The 18,799-nt window shown below is 39.2% G+C and overlaps 1 protein-coding gene across 1 annotated transcript in view; it reads left to right on the top strand.

Annotated features, from left to right (window-relative positions):
* Positions 1 to 5,414: 5,414 nt before the first annotated feature.
* Positions 5,415 to 18,799, top strand: part of OVCH1 (ovochymase 1) — a 47,036-nt gene continuing 33,651 nt past the window's right edge. The window contains 8 exon segments of the mRNA XM_076006826.1: positions 5,415 to 5,966; positions 6,256 to 6,353; positions 7,142 to 7,314; positions 10,800 to 10,895; positions 11,878 to 12,029; positions 13,508 to 13,697; positions 15,162 to 15,260; positions 15,807 to 15,894. Coding sequence (XP_075862941.1) covers positions 5,811 to 5,966; positions 6,256 to 6,353; positions 7,142 to 7,314; positions 10,800 to 10,895; positions 11,878 to 12,029; positions 13,508 to 13,697; positions 15,162 to 15,260; positions 15,807 to 15,894 — 1,052 coding nt within the window. The 5' untranslated portion in view covers positions 5,415 to 5,810.

Here is an 18,799-nt window from a genome sequence, read left to right on the forward strand (position 1 = left end):
TGTATTTTGTAACTATTTTTATTTGGTCCTTGTAACATGAAATAATAAGTGGAATCCATCCTTATCAAAATAAAATGGGGCCGGGCGTGGTGGCTCACGCCTGTAATCCTAGCACTCTGGGAGGCCGAAGCCGGCAGATTGTTTGAGGTCAGGAGTTCAAAACCAGCCTGAGCAAGAGCAAGACCCCGTCTCTTACTATAAATAGAAAGAAATTAATTGGCCAACTAATATATATAGAAAAAATTAGCCCGGCATGGTGGTGCATGCCTGTAGTCCCAGCTACTCGGGAGGCTAAGGCAGAAGGATTGCTTGAGCCCAGGAGTTTGAGGTTGCTGTGAGCTAGGCTGATGCCACGGCACTCACTATAGCCTGGGCAACAAAGCGAGACTGTGTCTCAAAAAAATAAATAAATAAAATGAAGTGTCCTGGCTAGCCATGGAGGTGCATCCAGTTTGCCCTTACTGAAAGCATACTTGCCACGAGAAACGATAGCACCTTTTTGAATTGGAGGAGCAGCACTTGCTTCATACGTGTGTGATGCTTACTATCCCATGGCATGCTACACTCAGAAGCACCCCAAACTTAGTTGAATACTCTGCTTGAAGTTCTTCATAATTTTTGAACACAGGGCCACAATTTCATTTTGTACTGGGTTCCCAAACACAAGTCCTGAATAGGAAGCAAAGTGGCTAAGGACATGATTAGGAGTTGCTTTGGCCTGGCTGAACATTTGATCCAATGATCAGAGTTTCATTTGGCACTGTGACCCTGAGCAGCATTTGCTATCCTCAGCTACATTTAGAAACATATACATGTTTCTAAATAAATATATCATGTACATATCTCCCCTCTTCTCCCAGCCCATCTAACTAGTACTTCCATCCTACCTAGAATCAGGTCTCCTCGCCTTCAAAATCCCAATAAGTGGCAGTCCCTTAACATGTCCTTTGACATAGAAGCTATGAGAATGGCTTTAGCAGCTTATTTGAACCTTACAAGTTTTTCATTCAGGATTTTTACAAAATGACTCAGATGTTTTCAATCTATTAACATAGTCATAAAACATGGTTCAATGATATAACATAAGTGAATTAAGCCAAAGATGCAAATACCTTGGAGGAAAAGAAATTTTATTTTAGGGAATCCTGAAATACATTCTTTTGGGTTTGTTTGTGATGAAGCCTGTCACAGAACAAAGAGGATTGTCAGCACTTTAATAATTCCAGCTCCCTGCAGTACTTCACAACCCTTAGTATAAGCTTCCGAAATTTGTAATAGAGGGTACCTAGTTGGATGCAGGGTCTTGCAGTGATTGTGCAAATGTTTCTGTGCAACTACTTTTCTGCCAGACCAAATAAGAAAATCCAAACATCCTATACAAACTGACCTATGATAACTGTAATTTAAGGGGGAATAAAAAGCAAACGTGTGGTTTCCTATTTTCACTGTTACACATGACAGGTCCCTCAGATTTAAGAGCCACATTCAGCTGATAGTTGAGATATTTCCCTCACATATAGTGGCTCTCAACACTGGCTGCACTTAAGAATCACCTGGGGACCTTTCAAAATCTTTAATACCTAGCTGTCCAGGTAATGATTCTAATGTGCAGCTAGAATTCTCTAGAACCACTACAGGGATGACAACTTTAATGAGAGTTTGTAGCTTTTACAAAAGAGATGTTTATAATCTTTTGCAATTTTTACCTTTAAATCTAGAATAAAATGAGCCAAAGAATTCTATAGAATGATTTATGGAGCAATTGGTTGATTGATGCTGTCATTGACAGCATCAATGACAAGATTGACAACAAGATTGACAAACGTGGTTATATGGGGTGGATTTGCACATGTGGCAATTGGACTACAATTTGGCCTTACATTTACAGAATTCTTGGTTCTCAGATGGAGAGGAATTGCCTTGAAATTTGCATGCACCAGACAAAGTGCCCAGAATATAAAACTGATATTTTTATGACTAATAGAAGGTATCCTCAGCATAGAGTTTATACCTACATCTGTGTCTCTCTTTCTTTTGGGCACATACATATGCTTTTGTTAATTATTTCTTAATTGTAATTGCTAAACTAATTGTGTTAGTTTTGGGGGAAAAACACAGAGACTTTTGCTTTGATTTGTGGTAGATTCACCCCTTTAGAATAATAAGTAATGACATTCAAAGCAAATACAGCTAGAGGTGATTTGTTTGTTTTTTAATTTTTTGTCCTGGTTTCTAAATCACATTTACTTAGATTTGATTGTATGTTGATATCTCCCAAATATAGCAAAACTTAACTATCTAAATGCCATCTTTTGACATTTAAGAAGAGTAAATACCTGTCAAATCCTGAATTTAGACTGTAGTTGAATAAGGTAAAAGCGTAGGATTCCAAAACATGATATAGGGGAATATTTTAATTTATGATTATTCTTGAAGTTTTTGATGCACAAGAAAAGTATGTTGAATAGTCCTTCCAAAAATAGCATTTCCCTGTATATTTTTGTTTCTAATAGCCATGTAATTTAAAGAAAAGAGATAAAATAACTGCAATCACAAATGTGGTTTAACATCAATGAAAATAGCACAGCAGAAATGATATTTGTAACAATCTATTGGCTCATATTAAAATGTTCTACTTTTTCCACCAATGATCTTTCCAATTAAAACCATTAGGGCATGTAACTCATAAAATCAGCATCCATCACAATATATAGTCATTTCAGTTTATAAGTTTATATCACCATTGACTACCAACTGAAAAGAGATGTCCACATCTAGAAATCCAGGAGTTTCTTCACATTCTCAGTGCTGCACATGGTGTATATTTGTATCACGCTTGGTAGATACAATGTGTGTAATGTCCTTTTGGGTTTATTTATCTTGCTGGTCCATAGAAAGGGTACACTAGTCCAAGAATCAAGACATCTGAATTCTAGTTCTAGCTCTGCCACAAAGGGGCCACCTCACCTGGGGCAAGTTAGCCGAAGTCTCAGTCATGTTTGCCACCCATCAAAGGACTGGTCAGCCTGGTGGTTCCATTAAGCTCTTTGAGCCTCTGCAATGTTTACTCTTGAATCTGGATTTAAAAGCACTATGTATCTGATGAGATAACAGATAAATATTACCCTTTGTTTTAATGATTTTTTAAGATAATCGTAATCACTGCAACAAAACACATAGACAAATAAACCTAAAAGTGACTGAATTTCCCAAGTGCTTGAACATGGCAGAGGTAATTACTCCTATGTTATAGTCTGTGCACTTAAAAACATTTTACAGTGATTATTACTTTACTAGGGAAAAAAGATAAGATAAAACTTCCTCGTAAGGAATTAAAATACCGGTAGGAGCCATGGCTTGCTTTTATAACATGGAAATCATTTGATTTGCTGCAACTCAACACAGATCCCTCCTTTTGTCAGGAGGAAATGACTTGCATCATGTTCTTTGTTCACAATGCTTTTATTTCCTAATTTGATCAGTTGTATAGAAATGTACAATTTTTTGTTACTTTTTGCTGTGCCAGTTAGAAAACTTTCTCCCATAAAGTATTTCTCCCATTAAGTCTGACTATGTATACTTTGCCCAGGTCTTTCCAAAATGAAATTTATGTAAATGTCTATTTTATATAAAATATGATGAAAATAAGTATGTCTGGTTTCAATCTCTCAAGTATTGTGTGGTTAGCACCTATTGACATCCAAGTCATCTTCCTTCCTTCCCTCCTTCCTTCATTTACTCATCACATGCTTCTGCATGCTTCCTGTCTGCTCTTTCCCTTACACCACACAATTCCTGTTTCAGTACTTACCTGCTCCAGATCAGATACCTTCACCTCTTTCTTTACAGAGTAAATGAAAGGTAAAAAACAAGTGTTCCCTCCATATTCTGCACTCCATCTGTAAATGCACCGGCACTCAATTCTATCCTTTCTTTTCTTGTATTGCCACAATGGAAGATGAGAGGGGGTCTTAGGCTCTGGATTTTGCCTCTTGTGAGACTTCACTCCATTCAGTAACTTCTCTTTCTCGTCTTTTTACATCTTCCTTTTACTTCTTCCTTTTGATCTTATCAATTTGTCAGTTTCTCTCTGTCTTAAAAGACATACATAAGTAATCACCATCAAAACCATGTGGGGGGAAGAAATCCCCTATGATTCTATGTCATCTCTAACTGCTATCACCTCTCTTTCTGTCCTTTACAGCCAAGCTTTTTGAATAGCAGTTTGCCATTGTCCTACACTAGTGCAGACATGTCCAAATTAAAGACAGATTTGCCATATATCACAAATCCTCTCCAGGGTAACCCGCTCACTCCCCTCCCTGAGAATCTTTTCTAAAGTTAAAATATAAGTCCACTACAAATTCTGGCTTTATTCCTCTCCCAAACTAAAGCTAACTTAATTCCAAACTAATATTTATTGGCGGGGGAGGGGAATGCTGACATGATCATCTTACCAATGAATTGATTTTAATAATCTTACATGATGGATTGGCCATCAGCTGTGGGCCATTCTGCTGAAGCCCAGGACAATACTGCCACCTAGAAAAGCTTGGCAGCATTGCCCTGATTTTTTTCCTACCTACTCTATTGCCAAACTCTCCAGGGTTGAGGGCTTTAAACAGCTCCTTAGAAGAGGCAGTACTGTGTTCAGTGTTAATGAGTCTCCCTGCGCCTTTCGGAAGTGTTCCTGCCTGCGCCTGGCTTGGAGCACCAGCCTCATTGTCCCTGGGCGTGGGTCACGCTCCCTGGTCTGGGGCAGCATTCCCTAGGCTAAGGTTCTAGGCCACTGATCGCCGTGCTCCCCCCGCCCTGGATCTGTCTGTGGGGACCTCTCCACGTGTGTGAGCGGCCCCCCAGCCACTGGGGCACCTCGCGCCTGTCTCCAGGGCCCTAGGGCAGGACACCAAGGCTCTCTGACGCCAGGGGTGGCCAGAGAGCCGCAGCAGCGGTTCAGAATGATCCTGAAGAGGAACACCTGCGAGCCCAGGCACCCAGGCAGGTGCAGCCCATCGGAGGGAGAGAATAAAGGGCGTGGCCAGGCCCACCTTCCTCGCATTGTGGTCACGGACTTCGGGTAGGGAGGACGTGCCATATCCGGTGCGTTGGGGCCATGAGCACGCCGGTCGGGACTGGTTTGTTGCTGTTGCTTGTCATCGTCATCAGCTTGTCCCCAAGCCTAGGTGAGCCCAGGCCACTCAGCACCAGGGCTGTGGGGGTGGCTGAGCGTGCTGGGGAGGGAAGACTTCCTTCCTCCTTACCCCAGGACTGGGGGGGGGGGGTAGCAGCCACACGTGACATGTCTGAAAAGAACGGGTGAGGGGGAAATGGTAAGAGCCCAAACGTTCCCAAAGGGAGGCCTAGGCCGGGTGTCCTTTCTGAAATGTCTTGGACTTCTAGTGTTTAGGCACATGTCCTAACCATGTTTGTGCTAAGGAGTTTCCTCTGAAGAAACATAACCTAGTATAAGTAACTTAAAGCCAAATATCCCTCTTCCAGAGTAGCATACGTTTTCCCGGTATCTTTAATACACCATAAATTTTGCAAAGCGCATCCTCCCAGAGTGAGCCCCAAAGCAACCACCAGAGGCAGAGCTGGCGCCTTCCTGCCCCAGGTCTTCCCTTGTTATGGTAGCTCAGCCGGAGAAGGGACAGAAGGCAAGCTCTAGTCACCCCGGGATGGCTGGGAGATATTCTGAGGAAAATACTAAGAAAAGGGGTTAGCCTGTAGCTGAGTGATAGCAGAACATCTCTGCCAGTCCAGGGAAATCTGGATATGAAATCCTGATACACTGAACTCTTAGTAAGGCTATGTGTGTGAGCACACACGCACGTGCTCTTCTCACAGGACTGAGGTGTGGACTCCGTGCAGTTGATTTGGAAAGCAAGCAACCTGCGGTGGAATCTGGGTGGTTCTCCAGAATTATTAGCTGGAGAAATTCAAGAGTGGGTGGCCATCCGTGGCAGGTCAGTACAACAGACTTTGATTTCTGAATGAGCAAATGGTGAGCTATTACTATTTCCTGTTTCAAAAATATGAAGAGTCTGGGTTAATAGGTAGTTTTTCTCCTGGCTTCTATCTCTGTACCAAAAAAGTTTACATTATTGGGAATTATCTTACTATCCAATTTATGTCAGTATTTTAAGAATATAGTAAGAATTATCTTACTATCCAATTTATGTCAGATTAGAAGAGTTAATCTCAAATGTTTCTGAGATATGTATTAGTTGTGCTTGTAACTTTCTTCTTGGGCAGGTCTCCCTAAAGTTAGGTGAGCACCACTTGTGTGGAGGAAGTTTGATTCAAGATGATCAGGTGGTTACGGCAGCACACTGCCTGGCTAGCCTCAGTGAGTAAGTTGTGGTTTTCCATTATTTATCCAACCTTGATTTATGGGACTGGGAGATTCGATGCTCTAAATATCATGCAAGGTTCCATCTCAGTCCCTTTCTTAATTGTGCCACCTAGTGTACCCACCCACTGACCTTCCTGATTCCCAGAAACTTGTGTTTTTCCCAAGATTTCCAGCACTTCCTGCTCTACTAAATAGAGAATCTCTCAGAGATCTCAGACAGCCTCTGTAATTTGTGGATTGTGGATTTAGCAGTTGGGTGTAGGGGTAGTGGTTACTTATAATAATAAAATATTAACACTGAATGTTAAATGTGTGCTCCAAAGTTTTAATCATCTGAGTTTAAGTCTTTAGGACGGGGGAAAAAACCTGCAGCAATAGGAAATACTTGACCAGATTAAAAGAGGATACTAGTAAGAGAAATGGAGGGACAGTTCTAGAAGCTAACTTTTATATCTTGTTAAAAATGGTATAGCATGTATAGACCATGGTTTGTGCACAAAAGAAGAAATGGAAGCAACATTTAAATACTTTAGAAAGACAATTGATAGTAGATGAAAGTGTTCACAAGAATGTAAACAAACATTCTGTGACTGAAAACCATGACTTTTTATAGATCAAAAAATGGGAAATTATGGCCCTTGGTAATTCAATAATAAAGAAACATCTTCTGGAAAGGCTTGGAAAGGCTTAAAAGTAACTTAATAACTTTTATTTAATCACATAGAACCAAGAAGTCTTTCCTAGAAGAAATCGCTACTTATTGGAACATTTCTTTTTTGATTGTAGGAAGCAACTTAAGAGTCTAACTGTGACTTCTGGAGAGTACAGCCTGCTTCAGAAGGATAATCAAGAACAGAATATTCCTGTCTCAAAAATTATTATCCATCCTGAATACAACAGGCTTGGATATATGAGTGCTGATATTGCACTGCTGTATCTAAAACACAAAGTGAAGTTTGGTAAGTAGGGAGAGTCAGAATATAAAAATGCAATGGAGAAAACTGCTAATTATGCCCAAGTTAACTTTAATATCTATGTGATGTCTAGTAACAGAATAGCTAAGATTTATTTTTAAAACATTATAACCTATAAAAATAGAACTGTGCAGACTAGGAGCTCTAGTCACAAATTATGTATGCTTAACCTACCAGTCAGCATTTTAAGACACTCCTGTGTCTTGGCTGGCTACATTCTAGACCATCTACTCATATTCAGCTCTAACCAATGAGTTTGGGATTTTTTGAAAATATTTTCAGAGGCTTTTCCTTTCTGTCATTGTTATAGATTAGATGCCCAATACTGTCTCAGCACAGATAACCTAAACATTCTGGATAAAATATTAAATACCTTTTTTTTTTTTTTTTTTTTTGATGCAAGTAAAGGAAGTGTTCATTAGCCAAAAACAATAAAAGAACACAATTCCAGAGGAGTTAGCCACTGCAGCAGGCCACTGCCCTTGAGGCATTTAATTGATCTTTAAGATCTTAGAGATTTAGCTGACCATGTGAGGAGCTACAGAGAACTCAGGATTTAGTGAAAGGTGATGCCATGAAAGCTGGAGAAAAACAAGGAATGGGGGGTGGGGGACAGGTGGTGGAATATGTCACAGAAAGTGAAGGAATAAGGAAACTTATTCTGAACCTTGGCTCTGGGCAGAGGGTTCTCAGGAGAATCTGTAATCACGAGCCAGCCCTTGTTGAGGTTTGCTGGGATTGACATTGCCTGTGGCCCCAAAACTCCAAGGGCAAGATCTTAGTTTAAAGTGGTTCCAGGTGAGTAATCAGAGCTTCTGGCAGAAGCAAAAGTAAATCTTTTCTAAAGAAATGAACCTTAAATCCCAGCCTCAGTGTATTCCCATAAAGGTTTAATGACCGTGAGCACACAAACACGCAGTGATATTTGCCATCAAAGACAGTCAGAGACATTTAACAACCAGAATCAGACCTTCGAAGATTACAGGTGTCAAAATGAGATACAGCATGAGAAATAAGCATGTTTTACTTAGGTTTAAAGAAGTAGAAGTGTATCAAAAAATAACTGAAGGATAGGAAACTGCTATATGGAAGAGAAGATTTGAAAAGGAGCCAATAAAACATGTAGATATAAAAATGTAATTGAAATTAGAAACTCAAGGATTATCCACCAGATTACATATAGGGAACTGGACAAATCTGAAATAATTAGAAGAGACAGAGGGTCAGAGACATGGAGAAAAGAAACTGAAAAAATATTGTAAACCTTCAATTTGAACTTAAAAATGAATATGGATAATGAAGGAGAGCGGATATAATGTAAGAGAATGTGGCTGGGGGTTAACCATAATTGGCAAGACACAAATCTTTAGATTTAAAAAGACCAGTAACTCCAACTATGTTACAAAAAAATAACTTGATACCTAGGCATGTGCTGAAAATACGGCACCCTAAAAACAGTGGCTCTCAAAAGAATCTAGAGGGGGGAAAAAAAAGCAGATTACTGAAAAAATAAATGAAAATTAGAGTGGCAGCTGATTTCTCAATAGCAGTGCATGAAAGTCAGAAGACAAAACAAGATCATCAAAATCCTGAGAATAACTCAAACTAGAATTACATGTATTGTAGGAAGCTATTGCCCCATTTATTTCTTTCCTTTCTAGAAAAACTCTGTGAAAAGCCATCTGTGCCAATTACGTCAATTTCCTCGATTCTCATAATTAGATGTATTATAGATTAAGATGTCTGTTAGGCATCCAAGTTGATCAGATTTTCACTGCGCCACCAAATTTGCTCTTGGCAAAGTCACAAATGGTCTCTGTGTTGCTGAATTCAAAGGTAAATTCTCAATTCTCGTCTTTCTTGATAGGAGTTTTTTCGCAGATTTTGCTTACTGTCTTCCTGGAGCTATTTTCTTCATTTGAATTCCAGGAACCTGTTGTTTTTCCTCCTACCCCTTTGCAGCCTGTCTTAGTTCTGTGATGAGGCCTCCTCTTCCCCTTGCCCTCCTCTTGTTGGAGCACCCCAGTTAGTTTTGGGGGGAAAAAGCCCTGGGCTTTTAAATAAAATGGGCCTGGGCCATTTTATTCTCTGTTTGTGTTCAATCCCTCAGTGATCTCATCCAGAATCAGCTTTCAACACCATCTCCTTGACGACGACTACAAATTTCATACATCTAGCGCAGGTTTCTTTATGTTACATATGTGGCTGGAATGAATGGGGTTCATATAACCAACTGCCATTCTGGGTGGCTAACTGGCACCTTAAACTTAATATGTTTAAAATAGAATCCTGTTTGGCCCCTGAGTCCCACACATGCTTACCCTTCATCTCAATGACAACTCCTTCCTTCCAATTGTTTAAGCTAAAAACGTTGGACTAATCTTTGATCTTTCTCTGACACTGTACATCCAGTGCATCAGAAAATCCTGTTGCTTCTGCCTCAAGCGACTTTGCTCTTCTACCATCCTGTTCCAGGCCACACTACCATCATTTCTTACCTGTGTTAATTTTAAGAGTCCCTGAAACTGTCTTAAGCTGTTGTTTCTTCATCCCTAATTATTATTAAGCCAGCAGCCAGAATAATATGTCTTAAAACGTAAATCAAATTGCCACTCTGTTCAAACCACTTGGTTGGTTCCCCATTATACTCAGATGAAAATGGTGTCATCATCTGACCTCTCCTTCCTCCCAGTCCTACATCTCACCTCTGCTTTGTTTTTCACTCAACTTCTTTTTGCTTAAATCCACTCCAGCCATCTTGGCCTCCCCACTGTTCCCAGACATATACACAGGGTCCTGCTGCAAGGACTTTCCATCCTTTATCTCCATCAAATGCTTTTAGCCCAAACAACCACATGATTCCTTCCCTCAGCTTCCTTTGCTCAAATGTCATCTATTCAATGAAACTTGCCATGACACACCATGTTTAAAACTATTGCTCCCATGCCATCTTCCCTAATCTCCAGACTTCTTGTCTGTATCCTACCCTGATTTTTCCAGAGCATGTATAATCCAACCACTAAATAATTATATTTATTGTTTATATCTCCACCACACATACACACACTCACTTTCTCATGTATAGGCTCTACCACAGCAGAGGTATTTTTTTTCCTGCTTATTCATTGAGTCCTGGAAGAGTGCTTGTCACATAGCAGTGCTCAGCAACTAGTGAATGAAAATCTATCCTTTCAGAACAAAAGCATATTCTAAAATGTTAGTAGATTAGGGGACTCGTGGTGTGCAGAACAATGGGTGATATTTTTCTTTGTTTTCTTTTTCTGCATTTTTATAAATTTCTATAAGTATGACATAGTTTTATTTGAGGGGAAAAACTTACAATAGCTCACCATTATACTTAGGATGAAAAGTATAGAAGCCATGAAATCAACAGATGTCACTTCTTCAGATATATTCAACATCACTTGTCTATCCACAAACTTCATGACTTTCTTTGTTGTTTTTTTCAGGAACTGCTGTTAAACCGATCTGTCTTCCCAACAGAGATGATAAACTTAAAGCAGGGATTCTTTGCATGGCCAGTGGATGGGGCAAGATTTCAGAGAGTAAGAGGCATTAAAAAGTATATAATACTTCTTCCAGGACTCTGCTTCTAGGAGAAGCAGAAATAATTTTGTTGACCATAAGTAATAAGTTTATCCTTTCTTTACTTCCTAATTTCTAACCTCGTGAAGATTTCTGGTTGTCTCCACTATAGAAAAGTCTTACACTGTTTAAGACTGTTTATATCACTCCTGCCCTTTTGTTTAGAGATGTTAGATAAAGGAAACTGGATGTAACTATGAGAGATGAGGAGGAATATGGTAAAAGGATAATCAGGAAATAGTAACAATAGTTAAGCTTCCTTGTCTTTTAATATTGTGACTTTTAAAAAATTCAAACTCTTAGAAACAAAAAGCAGAAGGGTAAGATTACCAGGGATTTGGGAGTGGGGGAAATGTCAATCAAGGGGAGATGTTAGTCAGGGAGCACAAACTTGCAATTATACAACAAATAAGCTCTGGAGACCTAAGATACAGCATGCTGATTATAGTTACTAATATTGTACTATATACCTGAAATTTACTAAGATTTTAAGTATTCTCACCACAAAAAAGTTAACTATGTGAGGTGATATGTTAACTAGCTCAATTGTGATAATCGCAATATATATGTATATCAAAATATCATATACCTTGAATATATATAATTTTTATTTGTCAATTATACCTCAAAGCTTGAAAAGATATATTGTGACTTTTTTAATAAAGAATTTTATAAAACATTGCTTTATTGACTAAAGTTTTCCTCTAGGGGAAACATATAAGCATGTATTCAGAGAAGCCACAATTTCCTGTGTTATCTTAAAAATCTGAATTTTTAAAAAGTGTCCTTTATCACATATATGATTTTTAGAAGTGAACGCAATTCATATCTAAAAAAAAATGACTTCTACTTTTGGTTAAAGATCTGTTTGAGATAAGAAACCTACAAGTTTAAAAGTGTTTCAAGAGGACAATTGTTGACTTATCAGTCCTTTCTCTATAGCATCAGAATATTCAAATGTCCTACAAGAAGTGGAACTTCCCGTCATGGATGACAGAACGTGTAATACTATGCTCAAGAGTATGAACCTCCCTCCTCTGGAAAGGACCATGATGTGTGCTGGTTTTCCTGGTGGGGGAATGGCTGCCTGCCAGGTACAAAAGTATAGACCAGCCCAGTTGTTCAGTAATGTGGGTGAAAGTGGATTCTGTCTTTTCCCTGTGAGCTCCTTTTGGGAAGCTACTGTGTCAAATTCCTTTTCCTCTGAACCTTCCATCTGGCTTCCACCAAAAAACTGTAGCTGAGCTGAGAAAATTCTTGCCTGTTGCTATTCTCATTCCTCTTCCTACATCTGTTTTATTTTGGGTTGGGGGCAGGGGTTAGTTTCAAATTGTCCAGACTGATGGAATTAAGCAAGATAAGATCACTTCGGCAGTCCTCTTAGATCCAGCTATGAACTAATTCTTGATTCCACATTTTGTTAACTATTGTAATTTTTTTTCCTTTAGTGAAGAATATGGTCACACAAAGTTTGACCAAAGACACATGGCTTTAGTAACTGTTGGGTAAGAGATGTTGTGAATGACAGTGACCTTCCAAGACTGACATAAAAAGTTCACAAAGAACACCCATCTTCATATAGAGGAGAAAGAGAGACCAACCTGTGAAAGACACAAGTCTTGAGTTTTAGATAGGTCTTCCAAATAAATTATTTTATTTATAATTTATTATAAATTAAAAAGCAGCAGGGAACAGCAGGGAGTCATTCTTCTTTGCCAGAAAGTGGCTTGACACTATTGTGGAAAGCTCCCTGAAATTGTCTCTTGGAACAATTTCTAAGTTTTTCTTCAAGGGAGTGACAGGAGGAGTTTGGGAGGCAGGAGACAGAATCTTACACTTATGCCACTTTCTAAACTGGAACACAGATAAGCTAAAGGTGCTTTGTGCTATCTGCACCCATTATAGGCAATTCTTATTTTGGACAAAGTCCTCAAGAAAACAATTCTGCACCTTTTGAGGAGAAGTCAATCTGACACAAGATTGTCTGAAACGCATTCTCAAAGCAGCATATATTCTAGAACGTTATTGAAGACAGGATCCTAAAATATTGGATTCTTTATTCTCTAGCATGGGAGCCAATGGGAGCCTTTACATACACTCCCTGGGACAAAATTAAGTTTCCCAGCCTTTCTGTTTTTAAGGACTTGAGGCCTTAGAACAACCTTGAGGGCTCTATTCACTGGTGCTATAGGCTTGGGAGGTGACCTAGTCTTCCCCAGCAATTCCAGGTGACAAGCTCCAGTGGAACCATACATCTATAACCACGCCCCCTTCTTCTACCGTTTTTTGAAATGAACATGGCAATTCCAAAAAAAGAGAAAAATTGAGCATTAGCCTGACAAGATAGATTGTAACTGGTAGGTGCAAAGAGATTACATCTGGATGCAATGATTGTGCTTTGAAGCTAATGATGAGGTAACAAAATGGAGGAACAACAAGTTTGACAATGACTAGTGGACTTCTGTGCCTCTACCTCTTCTCACTTTGAGATGAGTGCTGATGTTTGTGAAACTGATGAAATATTTTGTCTTGTGGCTATTTTTAAAATTTTCTCTCTTCTGTACTATGAAAGCGGGACTCTGGAGGACCCCTGGTGTGTAGAAGAGGTGGTGGAATCTGGACTCTTGCTGGGATAACTTCCTGGGTAGCTGGTTGTGCCAGAGGTTCAGCTCCTCTAAGAAATCACCATAAGAAGGTGTCACTTGGCGTTTTCTCCAACGTGTTGGAGTTGATGGATTTTATCACTCAAAACATGACCACAGGTGGGCGAATTCTTCCTCCTCATTTCATTGTACAACAAAAACTGATCATGCCTATCTCAGGGGTAGTCACTCTGTGCTGTAGTAAAATTAGAACTAAGCTTTAGAACAAAGCAAGAGTATGGCTGCTTTTAAGTTCTACTAAGACTACCAATGTATATATAAATTTGTCTGAATTCCTGAGCACTGATGCCTATAGCTTGAACAAACCAAATCCCTGTGTAAAATTTTCATGTCTTTTTGGAATATGAGACTTTATAAACAGACCTGGAGAACATTCATCAGGGCATTCTTTCTTCATTTTCTCAGTTGACATTTTTTTCTCTATACTACTTAAAAATACTAAAAATAACTCCTCTCCCACCTTGCCCATTCTGCCTTATTCATTTTAATTGGCAACAGTGGTAAAAAATGAGGGAGGCTTTGGAGAGTTAATTTGGTTTTGTGGCACTAAAATCTAGATTAGCAAAATTTGGGTCTGGAGATGCCAAGCTTGTCCTCAGGGAACTTTCTAATTATTCAGAATGTTGCCATGAAACATTTGCTTCTGTACCTTCTGCAGAAGCAAATGAAACACCAGGCAGCCTCTGCAGAATGAAGCAGCATGAGAAAACACAACTTCCAGAACAAGTTGTGTTCTGTAGGAACCAAATTGATAGCACCCAGAGCCCCAGAACATGGCATGCTCTCTGTCGCTCTCTCCCTGTAGTCTGAGTTCAGCCACCTCTAGCCGAGGTGAGAAGCGACGCCACTACTGTTGGTCCAGGTGCAGGCTGGCTCTGCCTCAGATGACAGCAGACTCTCACCTCACTTTTCTTTGGTCTTAGGCCTGGAAGTCCTGTGTTCATTGCTGTACTGCAGGGGAGTGTGGGTAGGGGGACATTCTCTCCAGGTAGCAATTGCATTCTATTTTGATCACCTAGAGGAGAAGGTCCACAGGGCTAATGAGCCCTGAACAAAGGTTAATGGTAACAACAAGATTTTAAAAGGGCAATGAAATCAGGCAATAAGAGTTAGTTCCACAGACAAATGAACATCAGAATGTGACAAGTAATTTATTTAAGTAACACTTCCTTAGGATCATCTTTCTAAGCTTAACCCCCTTTATTTGCTTGTTTCTACCCATCTTCCCTCATCGTTCCCTATAACTGGCTGTGCTTTGGAAATAGGCTTAAACAAAGCTTTCTTACCCCTTAAAAATCAGATGAATTGAATATTTCACTTCTTAACTTTAAAACCACCCTAACCATGAAATCCAACTAATTTCTGCTTGCATGTAGCCCTTTAGCCTATTTTTAAAGACATGGTAGACCCCTGACTCTGAGAAGAGGTCCCCTCTGAATTGATTTTTTTAGTAGAAGTTACAGTCCTTAATATTAATGTCACGTTGTCAAAACTGCCATTTAAATGATTGTTTTAATGTTATTTATTGTTGGGAAAGGCATTAACTGTTTACGCCCTGTACAGATTTGGCTCGGGGAAAACCCTTCTCAAGAATGAGTCGAAGGAGCATGACAAAGGGCCTGAGTTCTGTCCGAGGCATGCGTGGAAGCCGGAGAGGAAAGGGTATGTGTGGTCCTGCTTATCTAGGTGGGAAGCTGACTTGGGAGCCGTCATCAAGAGAAGGCAAATAGAAGGAGTGGACCATATTTATAATCTGAATTTTATTTGAGTTGTGAATGTCAACTTTAAAACGCCCTGTTCATATTCATACACAGAGCTTCCAACAGCTTAAAACCTGACACTGGCAACTGAAATTTTTGAGTGAATAGAGACTTGCCATGCCATTGCTAAACAGTGCATGTGTTTACTTTAATGCCTTTATACAAAGGTATTTTAGCATTACCCAGGATATCCTAGAAAGAGATGGGAAAGTTGGATAAATGTTAAACCTGAAGAATTTTTTTTTAAAAAAAGCATTGTGATTCAGAAATTTTCTTAAGTTTGTCTGTAAATACAATGTGTAAATCATAGCCTTTAAAAACATTTGCATTCTCACAAATATCAATTATATGAATATAAATTGTACAGCTTCAGGCTGACCTCCATATCTTTTTGAAATGTTGCCCATGGGTGAGGCAAATGATGAACTACTTTCCCCTTTTTTTGAAGATTGCAAACCTCAGGTGACAGTGTCATTTGGAGAAAGTGGGAAGATTCGTTGCCCCTATTCCAAAAAAGACAACTATTCTCATAATTGGTATGTATCCTAAATAGGAATGATTCCTGGCCTTTTCACCCCCACCACCAAAATCAGGCAATTAAAGGACTATATTTTGGCAACTTTGTCTAGTATCTCAAATCCCTTATCTGATTAATATAAAAGCATATATTTCCTCTGATGTTTTTTGGTTGGTGAATATTTACTAATTGGTATTCCTGATGCTCATCAATATAAATAAAGAACCTGAGTAGTATCAAGATTAAAACTTACCTGCATTGATGTATTCAATATCTATATTAACAGCATCTGGTAATGAGATTGCTATGGGAATAGCGATTAATACTGTCACATAATTATTTCTATAATATATGGTTAAGTATCACCTAGTAATATGAAAGTAGTTCATGCTTTATAAGCTTTAGTATCTTTTTTACAAATTTTCTACATATTCTCTCCTTTGTATGGCTAAAAAATCTTGAAGCTTTAGAAATTGTTTTTTGCAAGTATCTCATTTCTTAAGTGATCTAAATTCATTTTAAAAATTGTATTGAAAATCAGGCAAGTGTGGTGGTGTGTGCATGTAGTCCCAGCTACCCAGGAGACTGAGGTGGGAGGGTTGCTTGAGTCCAAGAGTTCAAGGCTGTGGTGAGCTATGATTGCACCACTGTACTCCAGCCTGGGTGACAGAGCAAGACCTCATCTCTTTAAAAAAAAAAAAAAAAAAAAGCCGGGCGCGGTGGCTCACGCCTGGAATCCTAGCTCTCTGGGAGGCTGAGGTGGGCAGATTGCTCGAGCTCAGGCATTTGAAACCAACCTGAGCAAGAGCGAGACCCCATCTCTACTATAAATAGAAAAAAATTAATTGGCCAACTAATATATATAGAAAAAATTAGCCGGGCATGGTGGCGCATGCCTGTAGTCCCAGCTACTTGGGAGGCGGAGGCAGCAGGATTGCTTGAGCCCAGGAGTCTGAGGTTGCTGTGAGCTAGGCTGACGCCACGGCACTCACTCTAGCCTGGGCAACAAAGGGAGACTCTGTCTCAAAAAAAAAAAAAAAAAAAAAAAATTAGCACTGAATGGTGTACTATACAGGTAGATGACAGTTCTGAGTTTATAATCTGGTAGGAAGAGAGAGCTAGACAAAAATAACTATACTACAAAATAGGATGAAATACACTTTATAATCCATACTATCTAAGTATGTTGGTACTCTGAACAATGGAGACTAATTCTCCCTGGAGTGGTTTGTCAGGTGTGTGGATAGAGTGGTTGTAAGGTGAGAGAGGGGATAAGAATGCTTTAGTGAAAGAGACGGCATTGAAACTAGGCATTGAAAGATAGTTCTGATTTTATAGTTCATGCGGTCTTTTGTAGCTCTAATATCTAAAACTTCAACAGAGACAAAGGAAGAGGTCATTGTAAGCAGAGGAAATGATGTATAAGTAATGTCAAGGAGGTGGGAAAAGTCGGGGTTGGCTGGGTCATGAGCATCCCAGTGTGGCTGGAGAGCCATGGAAATGGGAACTGGGGTCACAGTGGACAGTAAGGATAGGAAGGATGGCCAGGACTTAATTGCAGAGGACCTTGAATTGCATGCAAAGGAGTTTAGCCTTTCTGCCGTAGGCAATGGGAAGCTAAAATGATGGAGGGATTATAATTTATAAAACTAATATAAATTGAATGAAAATATGTATTTCAAGTGTGGGATGGGAAAAATGTGGCTTAATTGCAGCCCGTATTTGAAAGGCTTGAGGGTCTAAACTGACTTTTTCAACCTTGTGATAATAGGATCCCAATAAAGCTTTTGCCCTCTTTGCTTTTAAACTATTAGAAGAATAACAACCAGTGAGAGTCCCAGAGTGAGGAGGCCTTTAGGTATAATCTTTAGATGGGAATAAGCTGGAATTTATCTTATGGACAATGACTAAGATGTAAAGAAATACAAAACAATGTTTTAGGAGGTGTTGTTGAAGAAACCAGGAATATTTTTTGTCCAAAAAGACTGAAGAGGAGGAAGGAACTGTTTCAATTATCTCAGGGGCTACTAAAGAAGCAGAATTGGACTTATTTTGATTAATTGCAGAACTGAGAACCAGGATTGCTGAGTAGAAGTTACCAGAAAGCAGATTTCAATCAAATATTAAGTATTTTCTAATTTGAAAGACTTCTGAAACTTGTCTGCCTCAGGAATTAATGAATGTCTTTGATTAGTGGGTATTTGAACAACGTATTTATATATTGGGTAAGAGAGATGCAGATGACAGCCTGTTTACCTTGGCCAGACACAGTGACTCAACTTAAACAATGAAGTATTGCAGAGATTTCTGCAAGAACAAGTTTCAAGACAGAGTAGTTATTAGTGTTAGAAATTTCAGAAGTCAAAATGAGTTTAGATAAAATGCTATTGGAGACAGAAATTTAAAATTTGAGAGCTCATTGAGTAGAACTGTAGGGTCAGAAGTCCTATTTATAATGGGTTAAGTGATTGTTGAGAATTTGATACCCCAAATGGTCACCAAATTCTTACTGAAGCTTTAGGATGTGTCAGATACTGTTTGGGGTCCTAGTGATACAATAGTGAAAGAAGCATATGAAAATGTTTGCCTTTGTGGGCCAAGTTAGAAGGTAGAAACGAGATAATAAAGAAAAAAGTTACATATAACAGTAGAAGGTAAGTAAGGATTATATAGAAAAATAAAGCAAGAAAGAGGTATATGCAATAGTTAGGGAAGACTGCACTATAAAGATAATACTTGGAAAATGACTCCAATAAAGTGAGGGAGGGAATCATATAGTCATTTTGGAAAGGAACGCCCCAGCCAGAAGGAATGGTAAGAGTGAGGCAAGAATACATTTGGTATACTTGGGGAATAGCAGAACCAGAGGCTAGAGTTGAGTGAGAGAGGAAGGCAGTGGTTTAGACCTTATGGGACATAAAAAG

The sequence above is a fragment of the Microcebus murinus genome, chromosome 10, assembly GCF_040939455.1.
Source record: "Microcebus murinus isolate Inina chromosome 10, M.murinus_Inina_mat1.0, whole genome shotgun sequence".
NCBI lineage: Eukaryota > Metazoa > Chordata > Mammalia > Primates > Cheirogaleidae > Microcebus > Microcebus murinus.